Source organism: Leuciscus leuciscus, assembly GCF_965113295.1.
Source record: "Leuciscus leuciscus genome assembly, chromosome: 21".
Taxonomy (NCBI): domain Eukaryota; kingdom Metazoa; phylum Chordata; class Actinopteri; order Cypriniformes; family Leuciscidae; genus Leuciscus; species Leuciscus leuciscus.
In genome coordinates this window covers 33706578-33729969 of record NC_138745.1, presented here as the reverse complement: position 1 = coordinate 33729969, position 23392 = coordinate 33706578, and the positions used below count along the sequence as shown (strand labels likewise).

Genomic DNA, 23392 nt, shown 5'->3' with positions numbered 1-23392 from the left:
TCATGAGACTGTCTCTGGTTTCACAGCTTCTGCTGGCGTTCACATCAGTCCTGACACTGAGTAAGGTTTAGTTTAACATCTGTTTGATTAATGTAGCAAAGACATTGAAAATGTCAGTGTGTTTCTGAATTCAGTCTCTTTCTCTTTAAAAGCCAGGGCACAAACAACAACTGCAACAACACTGACAGGTAAAACAGACCTTTATTACTTAATAAATAATAATACAAATGTAAATAAACAATTTTAAGGGATTGAAGGGAATAAATAGACTAAATTACAATGGTAAAAAAGTTCTATAGTTATGAAGTGATCAATTTAAACTATTTGCAACTAATATTTTGTTTTAAAATGTGCACACATTCACTCTTAATCGTATGTCGAAAACACAAACGTTTCTTGTCTCATCACATTCATTTATGAATTAGCCAACATGAATCATGATTGCATATTTTCAATTCAAAACGGCGAAATTTAATAAAAGGTTGAAAAGTTTGCATTACTAGATAGTCTATTACTGTTCATCGCTGAATATTTCTTTCGTAAAACAGTTGTCTAATACTTACATCTTTTACATCTTTCCAAGAACTGTGATGGTGACAGTGAGACCGTAAGATCCGCCTTCTCTGATTTGATTGGCCATCTCAATAATTTTGACATTGACGATCGCTGTTAGATCACTGAGGCAGAGCAGCCTAAATATTTAATCAGCCTAAAAATACAACTGTTTACTCATTCTACACTAAAAGAATATAAGATAAGACAAATAAAATTAGAAAATAATAATTCCAATATTTTTTTTACATTTTTATTCATAGCTCAGACAAATAATTGGCTCTGGTCTAATTCAACAATGATTAGGATTATAAGGAACATACTTTAATTTGATGTTACTCTTAAGAATTTCTAGTGTTGACAATAATTGTGTAACATTTTGGAGAATTCTTTTTATTTTTTAAAGTTTTACACATTTAGTTTTTTCTATAATTTTACTTAAGTTAAAATAAAGATTTTTGTGGAATTTTTAAATGAAAGACGATAAATAAATAACCCATTTCACTTATATTTACCAAGCGTGCCAATATTAGTCCACAGTTACACCAGTCCACCACCAGAGGTCATCATCTTCCCACTACTAATCACAGCCAGATTCGTCACACATGACATGAACAACATGAGCCTCAGAAATCATTGTACAATTTTAGTCAAATCCTTTTTTTTTCTTGGCAGAGCCAGAAATATTCTACCCATTCAGCTCATCAGGAGACACAAGAAACGCTGCTGTTGATGATGGAAGCTCCTCAGTTATTCCACTGTTGAGTCCATTTCTGTTCTTTGGCCGCACACACCAGCAGATTTATGTAAGAATTTGATTCCATCTTGATTCAAAGTCTAACTGTGAGTGGCGGATGGTTTATAAACTCATCTGTGATCAGTAAAACCTTTGGCTGTGATAATGACAAAATGTCTCATGTTTCAGGTTAATAATAATGGACACCTCACATTCAACCAGGCTTCATCACAATATGTTCCCTACTCCTTTCCTGCTAATGGAAGCCAAGATATAATTGCTGGTCTCTGGACCGACCTTGACAACCGTGTGAGAGGTGTGGTTTCATATCATCAGTACACTAGTGGAAGTGTTCTCACACGCGCCACTCAGGATATAAACAATCATTTCCCAAATCTGGCCTTCAGCGCTTCTTGGGTCTTTGTTGCAACGTGGGATAAAGTCGCTTACTTTCCCAACACTAACACAGTACGTTTGATATACTTCTGAAATATGAATGTTTACACTTTAGTAATTCAGTTTCAAAATAATTTATGGGTGTGAACACAATAATACACAAAGAAAGTGGCAGAGAAAATAGTAATACATTAAAACAGTATTAACAATGATGTCATTGAGTAATGTTCATGCAAATAACAATATAATGTTATTTTATATTAAAAAAAATGAACTGTATGAAAAAATTTACAATGAACACTAAATCCCCCCCCCCCCCCCCCCCCCCCCAACCTTTCAGGAAACATCGTTTCAAGTGGTTTTAATTTCAGGCAGTAATTTTTCATTTATTCTGATGAACTATGGAGACATATCTGTAACAAATCTTCCGGTGGAGGTAAAAGAAACTTATTTTCTTTATCAGAACAAAATGTTACTATACACTATATAACAATGTACACTAGGTGTACTGTTTAAATGTATTTTTTGCTTTTTCATTTTTTGTATAGGCTGGTTATGACACAGTCAACTCCACTGACTTCTTTGTGATTCCTGGATCAAACAGCGGAAACTCCATCTCAAACCTCAAGAACTCCAGTAATGTCCATGTTCCCGGTCGATGGGCCTTTAGGGTGGACAGTGGACACATCCCATGTAATATTTTGTATGATTATTTAATGTGTACACTGTAAAGAAAAAGTAACAAATCTGTCAGAATAATTCACTAAAAATACAGTAAAAGTTTAACATATTTACAGAACGACTTGTACATTTTACAGTTTAAAACTTTAAATGACAATTTTTTTTATTTGAACTGGTAAGTCCAGTAGCTCTTTTTTGCTAAATTACCATAATAACACTGCTGGTAAAGTGAAAGACACATGATGAATCAAAGTTAATCACAAACAGCTTTTTCACAAGCAGAAGTAAAAACTAGAAGGAGCACAGTTTCATGCACACAATACAAAACACCATCACTGTAACACACATGACACTAAAATAATGCAATAAACATTAATTTAACAACATAAGATGTAACATAACTGATAACAAACTAAGAAACACCATCATCATCATCATCATCATCTTCCGCTTATCCGGCGCCGGGTCGCGGGAGCAGCAGTCTAAGCAGAGATGCCCAGACTTCCCTCTCCACAGACACTTCTTCCAGCTCTTCCGGGGGGACACCGAGCCATTCCCAGGCCAATTGGGAGACATAATCCCTCCAGTGTGTCCTAAGTCTTCCCCGGGATCTCTTCCTGGTGGGACATGCCCGGAACACCTTCCCGGGAAGGCATCCAGGAGGCATCCGAAACAGATGCCCGAGCCACCTCAGATGACCCCTCTCGATGTGGGGGAGCAGCAGCTCTACTCTGAGCTCCTCCTGAGTGACCGAGCTCCTCACCCTATCTCTAAGGGATCGCCCAGCCACCCTGTGGAGAAAGCTCATTTCGCCCGCCTGTATCCGGGATCTTGTCCTGTCGGTCATGACCCAAAGCTCATGACCATAGGTGAGAAGTAGGAACGTAGATTGAACGTTAAATCGAGAGCTTCACCTTGCAGCTCAGCTCTTTCTTCACCACAACAGACCGGTACATCGACCGCATTACTGCAGAAGCTGCACTGATCCGTCTGTCAATCTCCCGTTCCATCCTTCCCTCACTCGTGAACAAGATCACAAGATACTTGAACTCCTCCACTTGAGGCAGGAACTCTCCACCAACCTGAAGTGGGCAAACCACCCTTTTCCGACTGAGAACCATGGCCTCGGATTTGGAGGTGCTGATTCTCATCCCAGCCGCTTCACACTCGGCTGCAAACCGTCCCAGCGCATGCTGAAGGTCCTGGTCTGATGGGGCCAGCACGACAACATCATCCGCAAAAAGCAGAGATGAAATCGTGTGGTCCCCAAACCTGACACCCTCCGGCCCCTGATTGCGCCTAGAAATTCTGTCCATAAAAATTATGAACAGAACCAGTGACAAAGGGCAGCCCTGTTGGAGTCCAGCATGCACCGGGAACAAGTCTGACTTACTGCTGGCAATGCGAACCAAGCTCCTGTTCCGGTCGTACAGGGACCGGACAGCCCCTTAGCAAAGGGCCCGGACCCCGTACTCCCAGAGCACCCTCCACAGGACACCGCAAGGGACACAGTCGAATGCCTTCTCCAAATTCTCAAAGCACATGTGGATTGGTTGGGCAAACTCCCATGATCCCTCCAGCACCCTGGAGAGGGTATAGAGCTGGTCCAGTGTTCCACGACCGGGACGAAAACCGCACTGTTCCTCCTGAATCCGGGGTTCTACTATCGGCCGTATTCTCCTCTCCAGTACCCTGGCATAGACTTTCCCAGGGAGGCTGAGAAGTGTGATCCCCCTGTAGTTGGAACACACCCTCCAGTTCCCCTTCTTTAAAAGAGGGACCACCACCCCGGTCAATTCTTGTTATTTTCTCAAGTTTTACACGTAAAATTTTTTGTATAATTTTACCTAAGTTAAAATATAGATTATTTTGCTATTTTTTTTAAATGAAAGACGATAAATAACCCATTTTACTTGTATTTACCAAGCGTGCCAATATTAGTCCACAGTTACACCAGTCCACCACCAGAGGTCATCATTTTCCCACTACTAATCGCAGCCAGATTCCTCACACATGACATGAACAAACACGAGCCTCAGAAATCATTGTACAATTTAAAAGTCAAATCCTTTTAATTTTTTTATTTTCTTTGCAGCACAAGGAATATTCTATCCATTCGGCTCAGCAGCAGGAGACACACGAAACGCTGTTGTTGATGATGGAAGCTCCTCAGTTATTCCACTGTTGAGTCCATTTCTGTTCTTTGGCCGCACACACCAGCAGATTTATGTAAGAATTTGATTCCATCTTTATTCAAAGTCTAACTGTGAGTGGCGGATGGTTTATAAACTCATCTGTGATCAGTAAAACCTGTGGCTGTGATATTGACAAAATGTCTCATGTTTCAGGTTAATAATAATGGACACCTCACATTCAACCAGGCTTTATTAAAATATATTCCCTACCCCTTTCCTGCTAATGGAAGCCAAGATATAATTGCTGGTCTATGGACCGACCTTGACAACAGTGTGGGAGGTGTGGTTTCATATCATCAGTACACTAGTGGAAATGTTCTCACACGCGCCACTCAGGATATAAACAATAATTTCCCAAATCTGGCCTTCAACGCTTCTTGGGTCTTTGTTGCAACGTGGGATAAAGTCCCTTACTACAGCTTGACCAGCACAGTAAGATTGATATACTTCTGAAATATGAATGTTTACACTTTAGTTATTCAATTTCAAAATACTTTATTGGTGTGAACATAATAATACACAAAGAAATTGGCCGATAAAATAGTAATAAATTAAAAGAATAATAACAATGATGTCACTGAGTAATGGTCATGCAAATAACAATCTAATGTTATTTTATTAAATAAAAAAGATGTATAATACACACTACATTTTTCCCCCCTAACCTTTCAGGAAACATCGTTTCAAGTGGTTTTAATTTCAGGCAGTAATTTTTCATTTATTCTGATGAATTATGGTGACACATCTGTAACAAATCTTCCGGTGGAGGTAAAATAAACTTATTTTCTTTATCAGAACTAAATGTTACTATACACTATATAACAATGTACACTAGGTGTACTGTTTAAATTTATTTTTTGCTTTTTAATTTTTTGTATAGGCTGGTTATGACACAGTCAACTCCACTGACTTCTTTGTGATTCCTGGATCAAACAGTGGAAACTACATCTCAAACCTCAAGAACTCCAGTAATGTCCATGTTCCCGGTCGATGGGCCTTTAGGGTGGACAGTGGACACATCCCATGTAATATATTTGTAATACATTTTACAGTTTAAAACTTTAAATGACAAAAAAATAATAATTTAAACCTGTAAGTCCAGTAGCCCTTTTCTGCTAAATTAGCAAGGCCGTATTGCTACGTAAATCTGTTTTGTACATATTGACCTTTACCATAATAACACTGCTGGTAAAGGGAAAGACACATGATGAATCAAAGTTAATCACAAACAGCTTTTTCACAAGCATATGTAAATACTAGTAGGAGCACAGTCTCATGCACACAAATACAAAACACCATCACTGTAACACACATGACACTACTGTAGACCGGTACATCGATCACATTACTGCAGAAGCTGCACTGATCCGTCTGTCAATCTCCCGTTCCGTCCTTCCCTCACTCGTGAACAAGACCCCAAGATACTTGAACTCCTCCACTTGAGGCAGGAACTCTCCACCAACCTGAAGTGGGCAAACCACCCTTTTCCGACTGAGAACCATGGCCTTGGATTTGGAGGTGCTAATTCTCATCCCAGCCGCTTCACACTCGGCTGCAAACCGTCCCAGCGCATGCTGAAGGTCCTGGTCTGACGGGGCCAGCACGACAACCTCACCTGCAAAAAGCAGAGACGAAATCGTGTGGTCCCCAAACCTGACACCCTCCGGCCCCTGATTGCGCCTAGAAATTCTGTCCATAAAAATTATGAACAGAACCGGTGACAAAGGGCAGCCCTGCCGGAGTCCAACATGCACCGGAAACAAGTATGACTTACTGCCAGCAATGCGAACCAAGCTCCTGTTCCGGTCGTACAGGGACCAGACAACCCTTAGCAAAGGGCCCCGGACCCCGGACCCCGTACTCCCAGAGCACCCTCCGCAGGACACCGCAAGGGACACAGTCGAATGCCTTCTCCAAATTCTCAAAGCACATGTGGATTGGTTGGGCAAACTCCCATGATCCCTCCAGCACCCTGGAGAGGGTATAGAGCTGGTCCAGTGTTCCACGACCGGGACGAAAACCGCACTGTTCCTCCTGAATCCGGGGTTCTACTATCGGCCGTATTCTCCTCTCCAGTACCCTGGCATAGACTTTCCCAGGGAGGCTGAGAAGTGTGATCCCCCTGTAGTTGGAACACACCCTCCGGTTCCCCTTCTTAAAAAGAGGGACCACCACCCCGGTCAATTCTTGTTATTTTCTCAAGTTTTACACGTTAAATTTTTTCTATAATTTTACCTAAGTTAAAATATAGATTATTTTGCTATTTTTTTTAAATGAAAGACGATAAATAACCCATTTTACTTGTATTTACCAAGCGTGCCAATATTAGTCCACAGTTACACCAGTCCACCACCAGAGGTCATCATTTTCCCACTACTAATCGCAGCCAGATTCCTCACACATGACATGAACAAACACGAGCCTCAGAAATCATTGAACAATTTAAAAGTCAAATCCTTTTTATTTTTTTATTTTCTTTGCAGCACAAGGAATATTCTACCCATTCGGCTCAGCAGCAGGAGACACAAGAAACGCTGCTGTTGATGATGGAAGCTCCTCAGTTATTCCACTGTTGAGTCCATTTCTGTTCTTTGGCCGCACACACCAGCAGATTTATGTAAGAATTTGATTCCATCTTTATTCAAAGTCTAACTGTGAGTGGCGGATGGTTTATAAACTCATCTGTGATCAGTAAAACCTGTGGCTGTGATATTGACAAAATGTCTCATGTTTCAGGTTAATAATAATGGACACCTCACATTCAACCAGGCTTTATTAAAATATATTCCCTACCCCTTTCCTGCTAATGGAAGCCAAGATATAATTGCTGGTCTATGGACCGACCTTGACAACAGTGCGAGAGGTGTGGTTTCATATCATCAGTACACTAGTGGAAGTGTTCTTACACGCGCCACTCAGGATATAAACAATAATTTCCCAAATCTGGCCTTCAACGCTTCTTGGGTCTTTGTTGCAACGTGGGATAAAGTCCCTTACTACAGCTTGACCAGCACAGTAAGATTGATATACTTCTGAAATATGAATGTTTACACTTTAGTTATTCAATTTCAAAATACTTTATTGGTGTGAACATAATAATACACAAAGAAATTGGCCGATAAAATAGTAATAAATTAAAAGAATAATAACAATGATGTCACTGAGTAATGGTCATGCAAATAACAATCTAATGTTATTTTATTAAATAAAAAAGATGTATAATCAACACTACATTTTTCCCCCCTAACCTTTCAGGAAACATCGTTTCAAGTGGTTTTAATTTCAGGCAGTTATTTTTCATTTATTCTGATGAATTATGGTGACACATCTGTAACAAATCTTCCGGTGGAGGTAAAATAAACTTATTTTCTTTATCAGAACTAAATGTTACTATACACTATATAACAATGTACACTAGGTGTACTGTTTAAATTTATTTTTTGCTTTTTAATTTTTTGTATAGGCTGGTTATGACACAGTCAACTCCACTGACTTCTTTGTGATTCCTGGATCAAACAGTGGAAACTACATCTCAAACCTCAAGAACTCCAGTAATGTCCATGTTCCCGGTCGATGGGCCTTTAGGGTGGACAGTGGACACATCCCATGTAATATATTTGTAATACATTTTACAGTTTAAAACTTTAAATGACAAAAAAATTATAATTTAAACCTGTAAGTCCAGTAGCCCTTTTCTGCTAAATTAGCAAGGCCATATTGCTACGTAAATCTGTTTTGTACATATTGACATTTACCATAATAACACTGCTGGTAAAGAGAAAGACACATGATGAATCAAAGGTAATCACAAACAGCTTTTTCACAAGCAGAAGTAAATACTAGTAGGAGCACAGTCTCATGCACACAAATACAAAACACCATCACTGTAACACACATGACACTACTGTAGACCGGTACATCGACCGCATTACTGCAGAAGCTGCACTGATCCGTCTGTCAATCTCCCGTTCCGTCCTTCCCTCACTCGTGAACAAGACCCCAAGATACTTGAACTCCTCCACTTGAGGCAGGAACTCTCCACCAACCTGATCTGGGTAAAACCACTCTTTTCCGACTGAGAACCATGGCCTTGGATTTGGTGGTGCTAATTCTCATCCCAGCCGCTTCACACTCGGCTGCAAACCGTCCCAGTGCATGCTGAAGGTCCTGGTCTGATGGGGCCAGCACGACAACATCATCCGCAAAATGCAGAGACGAAATCGTGTGGTCCCCAAACCTGACACCCTCCGGCCCCTGATTGCGCCTAGAAATTCTGTCCATAAAAATTATGAACAGAACCGGTGACAAAGGGCAGCCCTGCCGGAGTCCAACATGCAACGGGAACAAGTCTGACTTACTGCCGGCAATGCGAACCAAGCTCCTGTTCCGGTCGTACAGGGACCGGACAGCCCTTAGCAAAGGGCCCCGGACCCCGGACCCCGTACTCCCAGAGCACCCTCCACAGGACACCGCAAGGGACACAGTCGAATGCCTTCTCCAAATTCTCAAAGCACATGTGGATTGGTTGGGCAAACTCCCATGATCCCTCCAGCACCCTGGAGAGGGTATAGAGCTGGTCCAGTGTTCCACGACCGGGACGAAAACCGCACTGTTCCTCCTGAATCCGGGGTTCTACTATCGGCCGTATTCTCCTCTCCAGTACCCTGGCATAGACTTTCCCAGGGAGGCTGAGAAGTGTGATCCCCCTGTAGTTGGAACACACCCTCCGGTTCCCCTTCTTTAAAAAGAGGGACCACCACCCCGGTCAATTCTTGTTATTTTCTCAAGTTTTACACGTTTAATTTTTTCTATAATTTTACCTAAGTTAAAATATAGATTTTTTTGCTATTTTTTTAAATGAAAGACGATAAATAACCCATTTTACTTGTATTTACCAAGCGTGCCAATATTAGTCCACAGTTACACCAGTCCACCACCAGAGGTCATCATTTTCCCACTACTAATCGCAGCCAGATTCCTCACACATGACATGAACAACATGAGCCTCAGAAATCATTGTACAATTTAAAAGTCAAATCCTTTTTTTCTTTTCTTTTTTTTTCTTTGCAGCACAAGGAATATTCTACCCATTCGGCTCAGCAGCAGGAGACACAAGAAACGCTGCTGTTGATGATGGAAGCTCCTCAGTTATTCCACTGTTGAGTCCATTTCTGTTCTTTGGCCGCACATACAAGCAGATTTATGTAAGAATTTAATTCCATCTTTATTCAAAGTCTAACTGTGAGTGGCGGATGTTTTATAATCTCATCTGTGATCAGTAAAACCTGTGGCTGTGATAATGACAAAATGTCTCATGTTTCAGGTTAATAATAATGGACACCTCACATTCAACCAGGCTTTATTGAAATATGTTCCCTACCCCTTTCCTGCTATTGAAAGCCAAGATATAATTGCTGGTCTCTGGACCGACCTTGACAACAGTGTGAGAGGTGTGGTTTCATATCATCAGTACACTAGTGGAAGTGTTCTCACACGCGCCACTCAGGATATAAACAATCATTTCCCAAATCTGGCCTTCAGCGCTTCTTGGGTCTTTGTTGCAACGTGGGATAAAGTCCCTTACTACAGCTTGACCAGCACAGTAAGATTGATATACTTCTGAAATATGAATGTTTAAACTTCAGTAATTCAATTTCAAAATACTTTATTGGTGTGAACACAATACTACACAAAGAAAGTGGCAGAGAAAATAGTAATAAATTAAAACAGTAATAACAATGATGTCACTGAGTAATGTTCATGCAAATAACAATATAATGTTATTTTATAAATAAAAAAAAAGATGTATAATCAACACTACATTTTTCGCCCCTAACCTTTCAGGAAACATCGTTTCAAGTGGTTTTAATTTCAGGCAGTTATTTTTCATTTATTCTGATGAATTATGGTGACACATCTGTAACAAAGCTTCCGGTGGAGGTAAAATAAACTTCTTTTCTTTATCAGAACAAAATGTTACTATACACTATGTAACAATGTACACTAGGTGTACTGTTTAAATTTATATTTTGCTTTTTCATTTTTTTGTATAGGCTGGTTATGACACAATCAACTCCATTGACTTCTTTGTGATTCCTGGATCAAACAGTGGAAACTCCATCTCAAACCTCAAGAACTCCAGTAATGTCCATGTTCCCGGTCGATGGGCCTTTAGGGTGGACAGTGGACACATCCCATGTAATATTTTTGTAATACATTTTACAGTTTAAAACTTTAAAGGACAAAAAAATTATAATTTAAATCTGTAAGTCTAGTAGCCCTTTTCTGCTAGATTAGCAAGGCCATATTGCTACGTAAATCTGTTTTGTACATATTGACATTTACCATAATAACACTGCTGGTAAAGAGAAAGACACATGATGAATCAAAGGTAATCACAAACAGCTTTTTCACAAGCAGAAGTAAATACTAGAAGGAGCACAGTTTCATGCACACAAATACAAAACACCATTACCTGTAACACACATGACACTACTGTAGACCGGTACATCGACCACATTACTGCAGAAGCTGCACCGATCCATCTGTCAATCTCCCGTTCCGTCCTTCCCTCACTCGTGAACAAGACCCCAAGATACTCGAACTCCTCCACTTGAGGCAGGAACTCTCCACCAACCTGAAGTGGGCAAACCACCCTTTTCCGACTGAGAACCATGACCTCTGATTTGGAGGTGCTTATTCTCATCCCAGCTGCTTCACACTCGGCTGCAAACCGTCCCAGCCCATGCTGAAGGTCCTGGTCTGATGGGGCCAGCACAACAACATCATCCGCAAAAAGCAGAGACGAAAATGTGTGGTCCCTAAACCTGACACCCTCCGGCCCCTGGCTGCGCCTAGAAATTCTGTCCATAAAAATTATGAACAGAACCGGTGACAAAGGGCAGCCCTGCCGGAGTCCAACATGCACCGGAAACAAGTATGACTTGCTGCCAGCAATGCAAACCACGCTCCTGCTCCGGTTGTACAGGGACCGGACAGCCCTTAGCAAAGGGCCCCGGACCCCGTACTCCCAGCGCACCCTCCACAGGATGCCGCGAGGGACACAGTCGAATGCCTTTTCCAAATCCACAAAGCACATGTGGATTGGTTGGGCCAAATCCCATGATCCCTCCAGCACAGAGGGTATAGAGCTGGTCCAGTGTTCCACGACTGGGATGAAAACCGCACTGTTCCTCCTGAATCTGGGGTTCTACTATCGGCCGTATTCTCCTCTCCAGTACCCTGGCATAGACTTTCCCGGGGAGGCCAAGAAGTGTGATCCCCCTGTAGTTGGAACACCCCCTCCGGTCCCCCTTCTTAAAAAGAGGGATCACGACCCCAGTCTGCCTGCCCAAAGGTACTGTCCCCGACCGCCACGCGATGTTGCAGAGGCGTGTCAGCCAAGACAGCCCCGCAACATCCAGAGACTTGAGGTACTCTGGGCGGATCTCATCTCTCTCAAGGACTTGGGACGTTTTTCGCTGGGAAAATCAAAAACATGTGACGCGCACTCCCCAAAAACGTCTCTTCTGTTCTATGATGACATATGCTTACACAGTGTACAGGATAATGCAGAAAGAGCTATTACTGTAATGTCAATGTGTCATGAAAAGTAAAACGTTTAATTCAAACTATAATTTTATATCGCAAGATATATTGTCCATAGCTGAAATACAACAAACTATCACAGCAATGTCATTTGAATGATCTCATCTGTCGTCATAATGCTGGTGAATTGTAGAGCTTGTGCAAATACACTGAACAAAATTATAAATGCAACACTTTTTTGTTTTTGCCCAATGTTCATGCTCAATGGGTGACATGTCCTGTGAGTATGCTGGCCATGCAAGAACTGGGATGTTTTCAGCTTCCAGGAATTGTGTACAGATCCTTGCAACATGGGGCCGTGCATTATCATGCTGCAACATGAGGTGATGGTCATGGATGAATGGCACAACAATGGGCCTCAGTCACGGTATCTCTTTGCATTCAAAATGCCATCAATAAAATGCACCTGTGTTCGTTGTCCATAACATACGCCTGCCCATACAATAATCCCACCGCCACCATGGGCCACTCGATCCACAACGTTGACATCAGCAAACCGCTCACCCACACGACGCCATACACGCTGCCTGCCATCTACCCTGTACAGTGAAAACTGGGATTCATCTGTGAAGAGAACACCTCTCCAAAGAGCCAGACTCCATCGAATGTGAGCATTTGCCCACTCAAGTCGGTTACGACGACGAACTGCAGTCAGGTCGAGACCCCGATGAGGACGACGAGCATGCAGATGAGCTTCCCTGAGACGACTTTTGACAGTTTGTGTAGACATTCTTTGGTTATGCAACAGCTGTCCGGGTGGCTGGTCTCAGACGATCTTGGAGGTGAAGATACTGGGTGTGGAGGTCCTGGGCTGGTGTGGTTACCCGTGTTCTGCGGTTGTGAGGCCGGTTGGATGTACTGCCAAATTCTCTGAAACGCCTTTGGAGATGGCTTATGGTAGAAAAATTAACATTCAATTCACGGGCAACAGCTCTGGTGGACACTCCTGCAGTCAGCATGCCAATTGCATGCTCCCTCAAAACTTGTGACATCTATGGCTTTGTGCTGTGTGATAAAACTGCACATTTTAGAGTGGCCTTTTATTGTGGTCAGCCTAAGGCACACCTGTGCAATAATCATGCTGTCTAATCAGCATCTTGATATCCCACACCTGTTAGGTGGATGGATTATCTCGGCAAAGGAGAAGTGCTCACTAACACAGATTTAGACAGATTTGTGAACATTATTTGAGAGAAATAGGCCTTTGGTGTACATAGAAAAAGTCTTAGATCTTTGAGTTCAGCTCATGAAAAATGGGGGCAAAAACAAAAGTGTAGCGTTTATCATTTTGTTCAGTGTATATCCACATCGCTATGTTCAGATGCTTGCTTAACTGCTGGTTTCTCACTGATGTCATTTTTTACAGGAAATTATTGAGAGAAAGTGTGCAGCACATATTTAGATATTCATTTCAACGTTGCTCAGTATATCGCTTAGAACAGTATATCACTGCAAGGTATTTCCAACTTACTTTTATTTCTAAGTGAAGAGCGAACAAGAACTTCACCGCGAGTATATCAGGGCATTGAATCACATTCAGTCTCTTGTTCCTTATGTGACTGATTTAGCTGCCAGAGGCTAGCTCGCATCTCTATGTGGTTTGTGCACTAGTGCGAACACGAGAAATAAGTTGCTGGCTGCAGTTCACTTAATGGCCACCGGTGTCACTGATAATATGGGCTCCTGAATTCAAAAAAGCATGATTATTATTATTTTTTAAATCATGTATGGATAATCAAGTAAACCTAAGTTGCTTCAGAAAAGATCATCTTGAAATATCACTATATAGTTCTGCTTATGTTTACTTTATAAATTCTGTAAAGTTTTCACAGCAAAAAGAAACATGAACCACGGCCTGAAGGTGGACATTTATACAATTATACCAAAATGAATTTTACTTAAAAATGTATTGATTTATAATGTTCTGTAATGTTTTTTGTTGTTGTTGTTTAACAGCCACAACAGCCACAACACCTGCATCACCAACACCTGCATCACCAACATCTCCATCAACAACACCTACATCACCAACATCTCCATCACCAACACCTGAATCACCAACACCTGCATCACCAACACCTGCATTACCAACACCTGCATCACCAACATCTCCATCAACAACACTTTCATCACCAACACCTGCATCACCAACATCTCCATCAACAACACCTGCATCACCAACACCTGCATCACCAACATCTCCATCACCAACACCAGCATCACCAACACCTGCATCACCAACATCTCCATCAACAACACCTGCATCACCAACATCTCCATCAACCACACCTGCATCACCAACACCTGCATCACCTACATCTCCATCATCAACGTTTGATTCTGCACCAACATCACCATCAACAACACCTGCATCACCAACACCTGCTTCACCAACACCTGCATCACCAACACCTGCATCACCAACCCCTGCATCACCAACACCTGCATCATCAACGTTTGATTCTGCACCACCATCACCAACACCTGCATCACCAACATCTCCATCAACAACACCTGCATCACCAACCCCTGCATCACCAACACCTGCATCATCAACGTTTGATTCTGCACCATCATCACCATCACCAACACCTGCATCATCAATGTTTGATTCTGCACCAACATCACCATCACCATCACCAACACCTGCATCACCAACACCTGCATCACCAACCCCTGCATCACCAACCCCTGCATCACCAACATCTCCATCAACACCTGCATCACCAACACCTGCATCACCAACACCTGCATCACCAACACCCGCATCACCAACATTTGATTCTGCACCAACATCACCATCACCAACACCTGCATCACCAACACCCGCATCACCAACATCCGCATCACCAACATTTGATTCTGCACCAACATCTCCATCAACAACACCTGCATCACCAACATTTGATTCTGCACCAACATCTCCATCACCAACACCTGCATCACCAACACCTGCATCACCAACATTTGATTCTTCACCAACATCTCCATCAACACCTGCATCACTAACATTTGATTCTGCACCAACATCACCATCAACAACACCTGCATCACCAACATATGATTCTGCACCTACATCTCCATCAACAACACCTGCATCACCAACATCTGCATCACAAACAAATGATTCTGCACCAACATCTCCATCCACAACATCTCCATCAACAACACCTGCATCACCAACATTTGATTCTGCACCAACATCACCATCAACAACACCTGCATCATCAAAATTTGATTCTGCACCAACATCTCTATCGACAACACCTGCATCAGCAACATTTGATTCTGCACCAACATCACAATCAATAACAACTGCATCACCAACAAATGATTCTGCACCAACATCACCATCAACAACACCTGCATCACCAACATTTGATTCTGCACCAACATCTCCATCAACAACACCTGCATCACCAACATTTGAGTCTGCACCAACATCACCATCAACAACACCTGCATCACCAACACCTGCATCACCAACATCTCCATCACCAACACCTGCATCACCAACATCTCCATCAACAACACCTGCATCACCAACATCTCCATCAACAACACCTGCATCACCAACACCTGCATCATCAACGTTTGATTCTGCACCAACATCACCATCACCAACACCTGCATCACCAACACCTGCATCATCAATGTTTGATTCTGCACCAACATCACCATCACCAACACCTGCATCACCAACACCTGCATCACCAACCCCTGCATCACCAACCCCTGCATCACCAACATCTCCAACAACACCTGCATCACCAACACCTGCATCACCAACACCTGCATCACCTACACCTGCATCACCAACATTTGATTCTGCACCAACATCACCATCACTAACACCCGCATCACCAACATCCGCATCACCAACATTTGATTCTGCACCAACATCTCCATCAACAACACCTGCATCACCAACATTTGATTCTGCACCAACATCTCCATCACCAACACCTGCATCACCAACATTTGATTCTTCACCAACATCTCCATCAACACCTGCATCACTAACATTTGATTCTGCACCAACATCACCATCAACAACACCTGCATCACCAACACCTGCTTCACCAACACCTGCATCACCAACACCTGCATCACCAACCCCTGCATCACCAACACCTGCATCATCAACGTTTGATTCTGCACCACCATCACCAACACCTGCATCACCAACATCTCCATCAACAACACCTGCATCACCAACCCCTGCATCACCAACACCTGCATCATCAACGTTTGATTCTGCACCATCATCACCATCATCAACACCTGCATCATCAATGTTTGATTCTGCACCAACATCACCATCACCAACACCTGCATCACCAACACCTGCATCACCAACACCTGCATCATCAATGTTTGATTCTGCACCAACATCACCATCACCATCACCAACACCTGCATCACCAACCCCTGCATCACCAACATCTCCAACAACACCTGCATCACCAACACCTGCATCACCTACACCTGCATCACCAACATTTGATTCTGCACCAACATCACCATCACCAACACCTGCATCACCAACACCCGCATCACCAACATCCGCTTCACCAACATTTGATTCTGCACCAACATCTCCATCAACAACACCTGCATCACCAACATTTGATTCTGCACCAACATCTCCATCACCAACACCTGCATCACCAACACCTGCATCACCAACATTTGATTCTTCACCAACATCTCCATCAACACCTGCATCACTAACATTTGATTCTGCACCACCATCACCATCAACAACATCTGCATCACCAACACCTGCTTCACCAACATATGATTCTGCACCTACATCTCCATCAACAACACCTGCATCACCAACATCTGCATCACAAACAAATGATTCTGCACCAACATCTCCATCCACAACATCTCCATCAACAACACCTGCATCACCAACATTTGATTCTGCACCAACATCACCATCAACAACACCTGCATCATCAACATTTGATTCTGCACCAACATCTCTATCGACAACACCTGCATCAGCAACATTTGATTCTGCACCAACATCACAATCAATAACAACTGCATCACCAACAAATGATTCTGCACCAACATCACCATCAACAACACCTGCATCACCAACATTTGATTCTGCACCAACATCTCCGTCAACAACACCTGCATCACCAACATTTGAGTCTGCACCAACATCACCATCAACAACACCTGCATCACCAACATCTCCATCACCAACACCTGCATCACCAACATCTGCATCAACAACACCTGCATCACCAACACCTGCATCACCAACATCTCCATCAACAACACCTGCATCACCAACATCTCCATCAACAACACCTGCATCACCAACACCTGCATCACCAACATCTCCATCAACAACACCTGCATCACCAACACCTGCATCACCAACATTTGATTCTGCACCAACATCACCATCAACAACACCTGCATCACCAACACCCGCATCACCAACCCCTGCATCACCAACATCTCCAACAACACCTGCATCACCAACACCTGCATCACCAACATCTCCATCAACAACACCTGCATCACCAACGCCTGCATCACCAACATTTGAATCTGCACCAACACCTGCATCACCAACGCCTGCATCACCAACATTTGATTCTGCACCAACATCTCCATCAACAACACCTGGATCACCAACACCTGCATCACCAACATTTGATTCTGCACCAACATCTCCATCAACAACACCTGCATCAACAACACCTGCATCACCAACAAATGATTCTGCACCAACATCTCCATCAACAACACCTGCATCAACAACACCTGCATCACCAACAAATGATACTGCACCAACATCTTTATCAACAACACCTGCATCATCAACATATGATTCTGCACCTACATCTCCATCAACAACACCTGCATCACCAACATCTGCATCACAAACAAATGATTCTGCACCAACATCTCCATCCACAACATCTCCATACACAACACCTGCATCACCAACAAATGATTCTGCACCAACATCTCCATCCACAACACCTGCATCAACACCTGCATCATCAACATTTGATTCTGCACCAACATCTCCATCAACAACACCTGCATCACCAACATTTGATTCTGCACCAACATCTCCATCAACAACACCTGCATCATCAACATTTGATTCTGCACCAACATCACCATCAATAACAACTGCATCGCCAACAAATGATTCTGCACCAACATCTCCATCAACAACACCTGCATCACCAACATTTGATTCTGCACCAACATCTCCATCAACAACACCTGCATCACCAACATTTGATTCTGCACCAACATCTCCATCGACAATACCTGCATCACCAACATTTGATTCTGCACAAACATCACAATCAACAACACCTGCATCACCAACATATGATTCTGCACCAACATCTCCATCAACAATACCTGCATCACCAACATATGATTCTGCACCTACATCTCCATCAACAACACCTGCATCACCAACATCTGCATCACCAACAAATTATTCTGCACCAACATCTCCATCCACAACATCTCCATCAACAACACCTGCATCACCAACAAATGATTCTGCACCAACATCTCCATCCACAACACCTGCATCACCAACAAATTATTCTGCACCAACATCTCCATCAACAACACCTGCATCACCAACATCTGCATCACCAACAAATGATTCTGCACCAACATCTCCATCACCAACAAATGATTCTGCACCAACATCTCCATCAACAACACCTGCATCACCAACAAATGATTCTTCACCAACATCTCCATCCACAACATCTCCATCAACAACACCTCCATCAACAACACCTACATCACCAACAAATGATTCTGCACCAACATCTCCATCAACAACACCTGCTTCAACCACACCTGCATCACCAACAAATGATTCTGCACCAACATCTCCATCCACAACATCTCCATCAACAACATCTCCATCCACAACATCTCCATCACCAACAAATGATTCTGCATCAACATCTCCATCCACAACATCTCCATCAACAACATCTCCGTCCACAACATCTCCATCACCAACAAATGATTCTGCACCAACATCTCCATCCACAACATATCCATCAACAACACCTGCATCACCAACAAATTATTCTGCACCAACATCTCCATCCACAACACCTGCATCACCAACAAATTATTCTGCACCAACATCTCCATCCACAACATCTCCATCCACAAAATCTCCATCCACAACATCAACATCCACAACATCAACATCCACAACATCAACATCCACAAGATCAAGATCCACATCATCAACAACATCTGCATCAATACGTCAGAGGGCCGGTCTGATCAGCTCAGGGTTCGCTTCTGTTGTTTTCTTTGTTTTTCTGGACCATAAGGCTGTCACATTGTGTTTGTGTTGTCATGCCATATGCTCTATTGTCTATTGGTACTCCGCCCCTCTTGTTACTTTATCTCATTTTGGCCTGTTTTAAGTCATTTGTCAGCCTTTATATTCCCCTCTTGTTTTCTGTCCTGTGTCAGATCGAATCTCTGCATTGCTGAGTTTACCTGGCTCTCACCTGTCTTAACCTTGATCTTGTTCTGCAGCTTTAATCTTAGTCTTGTCTTGTTTTCCTGCCATTTATCTGAAGTTTTGTGATTTGGTTATTTATTTTTATTTTATTATTTTTCGTTCATCTAGCCTTGTTTTTGACCTCCCCCATTTGGTTAGTTTAGTTTTTTGTTTAGTTTCCCCCCTGCCCTTTACTTTCTGCTCCCCTCTCTGCTGGCTCCCAATTTTCTTGTTGCTCCCTTCCTGCTCCTTTTTGGATCTTCTCTGTCCACCAGCCCCAAAAGATACCAGCTACCACCACCAGGTCCCTACTGAAGGATCTGAGGGTTTTCAATTATAACCTGTATGTTTTACTTTAAGAAAGCAACCATACATTGGAGTTATTTAATTTTTATATGAAATTTCATAATCATTAGTCATTTATGTAGTTGACTTCTGATTTATAATTTATTAATACTATTGTAAATAACTTATGGCATTGTGGTGTCATAGAAGGTTCCAGTAATGTTTGGCAAGCAGGTGCAAACCCAACTAGTGCCTGCAGTTGATTTCAACTTCTTCATTATTGCCCTGCTAGTAGTAATGGGCATTTTCTCTTTAGCAATTTTTTTAGCCATTTCCTGATTTGTTGCAGCTCAACAGCTTTTTGTCACACATCATTACTGAATTCTCAGGTCTTTTCCATAATGATGTAGGTCCGTAGGAATTTACCTTGTATGTCCACTCATAATTAAAGCCCAGTGACACTGGAAGTCATGACTTATGATGTAAGTGTTCTTAATTACCCAGGTGAACTTAAAAACATACAGTATGATTGGGGATATACTTCAGTAAGATTTTATTCTTAGAGGAATGTATAAAAAAATATTTATGTATAGTGATTTTGCTGTCACATCAACAGTTACACCGGTCAGCCACCAGATGTCATCATCGTCCCACTACTACTCACAGTCTGTCCTTACACCGTTATTTTAAACCATGCAACTCTGTCTGATTCCCATGCAACTACCATGCTGCTATTTACAAAATAAAAGAGTATGAATTGAGTACTGGATCCACTGTGTTTTAATTTAATGCACACACCATCCTGGTAGCGCATTCCTGAACCAAATCACTTCTAAACTTTACAGTGCTTTTGCATCCTTTTTGAAAACGAAATGTCAATTCCTCACAATTTCTCCTATGTTCCACAGAATAAAGAAAGTCATAAAGGTTTTGTGTGGGTGAGGTGTGTCAATTAACGCAGCTTCCATTTTTAGATAATCTATTCCTTTAACATTTGCTGTCAGTTCAACAACTGGAAGTAATTTTGGCATAAAATGCCAATTTTCTTCTTTAGATAATGAATGATTTAAATTTCTTTGGAATTGAATTAATGCATATTAGTGCACCTGTAGGCATCTTATAAGTCAGCATGATGATGTCACGCATCTTTTGGAAACCGGAAGTCGTGACATAAGGAATGCTGTTTCCAGGACCAAGCCTCTAGCTTGTTTCACTTAAAAATACTCTCTCAACAGCTGTTTATGAGCACAGATTATTTATTGCACATTTAACCTAAGCTATTAAAACTTAGGGTACTGTACACTAAAGTCTCCGTGCTCATGGCATCCCGGACAATATTTTAACGATTCAGTAAACATGAATCACTGTCCGACCAACTGAGATTTTGGCAGGGAGTCGAAATTCGGCACAACACCATGTTCATGTTTTTGACGCCTTAAAATGCAGCATATGTAGGCAGAGCCGTTGTGTTGCTTTCAGTAAAATGCGTTTACAACATGCGACACACCACTTTCATTTATTATGCAGGCTGTGCATAAGTGCACTGTATGTGTGTGTGTGTGTCCCTATTGTAACCCAGAAGAGAAAATTGGTCATTTTCTCTCCTTTTTGCTGTATTTATATATATGTATTTTTATTTTGAAAAAACTTTTATTTTGAAAAGAGGAAATGTGATTCCCTCGCTCAAACTTTATTTTCCTGTTTTTCACGGTCAAGTTGGGTGATAATGACCTTTTGATTTGTTGGAAATGGTATTAGTCCCGCCTTCCAAGCTGCAGACCGGATCACTCACTAGTTTCCGGCCTTTTGCACGCGGGAAATGAGCGAGACAGGCTGTAGACGGTCCGAGCTAAAACTTTTGGGTCGTTTGTGAAGGAGCACGAGCTGGAGAGGCTGTGTTGTTGTTGGCTGTGTTGTTGTTGCCTTGCTGGTTCCTCACGATACCTCATCTTGGTAAGTTCGTGCCATGTGAGAATTAGGAAAACATGCTAGAGCATGCTAAAATAAGCACGATGCTAATGCTAATTGCGAGTGCCGTTTTTTTGTTTTGAAAGCAATGTAAAAGCTATTTTTGGTTAAGACATGGATCATACCAAATGCTATTTTAGTTCTTAACAATATTGAGAAGCACTTTTAGTTATTTTTTTTACTATTTTTGGTCCAATGTAATTATTATTTTGAGGTTGATTGTACATTTTGATGGTTTATCATATTAAAGTGTACAGTAATTCTACTGTAATGCTAAACCCAGTAGCACAGATAAGGTTTTACTGATAGAAATGTTGATTTTTGAAGGAGATTATCTGAATTCATTAGTGTAATTCATTTCATGATGTACAGAAAGTTAAAATTTGTTTAAAAATGAATATGCTAATTGGTTAAAAATATTTAATCATAATGTTATGGTTGAATAATATAAAAAAGATATTTGAGTTAAAAACATGCATGTAAAACATTACTGTATATTTGTAGTATGGTAATACGAGAAAAGATAAACAAAGCTATAGCAATTGAGAAGAGATAGGATAACAGACTTTTATTTAGCTGTAAACAATAATACCATTATTGTTGTGCAGGCTAGTATTACATGGTTAAGAAAACCCTGGATGGATTTCCTGGATTCTCTCCGGATGGAGATGGCGAGCCTGTGCCCAGAACTGGATTTAACTTCGAAGAACCACTTTTTCCCACCGTGCCGAGTGGTAACGCCTTAAAACACCACTTTTAAGGAAAAAAGGAACTGAACTATAAAGACAATTGACTTGACTTATAACATACGAAAGACAAACTGAGCTCAATGGGACTGGGGATATTTTTTTGTGTTGCATATTCCGGCTATGCTTATTGTTAAATATTGTTTATTTTGAACTGCTTTTATTTCTATTTGTTTACTAAATAATACTTTTTCTTACTTACTCTTTGCCTCCAGCCATTTCATTGCACATTCACCGTAGTTCCTATGGTAATCCTGCTGAACCTAGAAACTGGTCTATACTTTTAATTTCGCCTTACCTATTTAACGTGAGTCAAGGGTTACAATAAGTTTTGGCGAGCCAGCCAGGAGACCTTTTTCTTTCATTTCCTCACGTTATTTCTACCCTATAACGTACCTAAGATGGAGATTATTGAGAATGAATCCGTAAAAGTTCCAAATTCGGTGATTGTGAGTGAAATAGCTGGAGACGAGCAGCTTGATGAAGTGATTGAGTTCCTAAAACAATATGGGTCTATTTCAAGAGTCCTGAAAATGAATGACAGTAAATCTGAGTTTTTCCGGAGTGTTATTGTTGAGTACAGCTCAGGTCTCGCTGTTGAATCACTTGATCCATTACCTCGTACCCATGTATCCGATAGTGGCGCTAGCTATAGGATACAATCTCTTGCCATTGTTTACAC

The 23392-nt window shown here is 41.7% G+C and overlaps 1 protein-coding gene across 1 annotated transcript in view; it reads left to right on the top strand.

Annotated features, from left to right (window-relative positions):
• The window catches only part of LOC309485645 (dendrite extension defective protein 1-like), a gene marked incomplete at its 3' end in the record, with an annotated part of 54011 nt that extends 41141 nt beyond the window's left edge, over positions 1 to 12870 (top strand). Inside the window, exons 3-21 of the mRNA XM_082152577.1 lie at positions 153 to 188; positions 1228 to 1358; positions 1478 to 1756; positions 2025 to 2120; positions 2233 to 2377; positions 4461 to 4594; positions 4714 to 4992; positions 5233 to 5328; positions 5441 to 5585; positions 7044 to 7177; positions 7297 to 7575; positions 7816 to 7911; positions 8024 to 8168; positions 9631 to 9764; positions 9884 to 10162; positions 10405 to 10500; positions 10614 to 10758; positions 12119 to 12149; positions 12741 to 12870. Coding sequence (XP_082008703.1) covers positions 153 to 188; positions 1228 to 1358; positions 1478 to 1756; positions 2025 to 2120; positions 2233 to 2377; positions 4461 to 4594; positions 4714 to 4992; positions 5233 to 5328; positions 5441 to 5585; positions 7044 to 7177; positions 7297 to 7575; positions 7816 to 7911; positions 8024 to 8168; positions 9631 to 9764; positions 9884 to 10162; positions 10405 to 10500; positions 10614 to 10758; positions 12119 to 12149; positions 12741 to 12870 — 2810 coding nt within the window. The remainder of the gene's footprint in view (positions 1 to 152; positions 189 to 1227; positions 1359 to 1477; positions 1757 to 2024; positions 2121 to 2232; positions 2378 to 4460; positions 4595 to 4713; positions 4993 to 5232; positions 5329 to 5440; positions 5586 to 7043; positions 7178 to 7296; positions 7576 to 7815; positions 7912 to 8023; positions 8169 to 9630; positions 9765 to 9883; positions 10163 to 10404; positions 10501 to 10613; positions 10759 to 12118; positions 12150 to 12740) is intronic.
• Positions 12871 to 23392: the final 10522 nt, after the last annotated feature.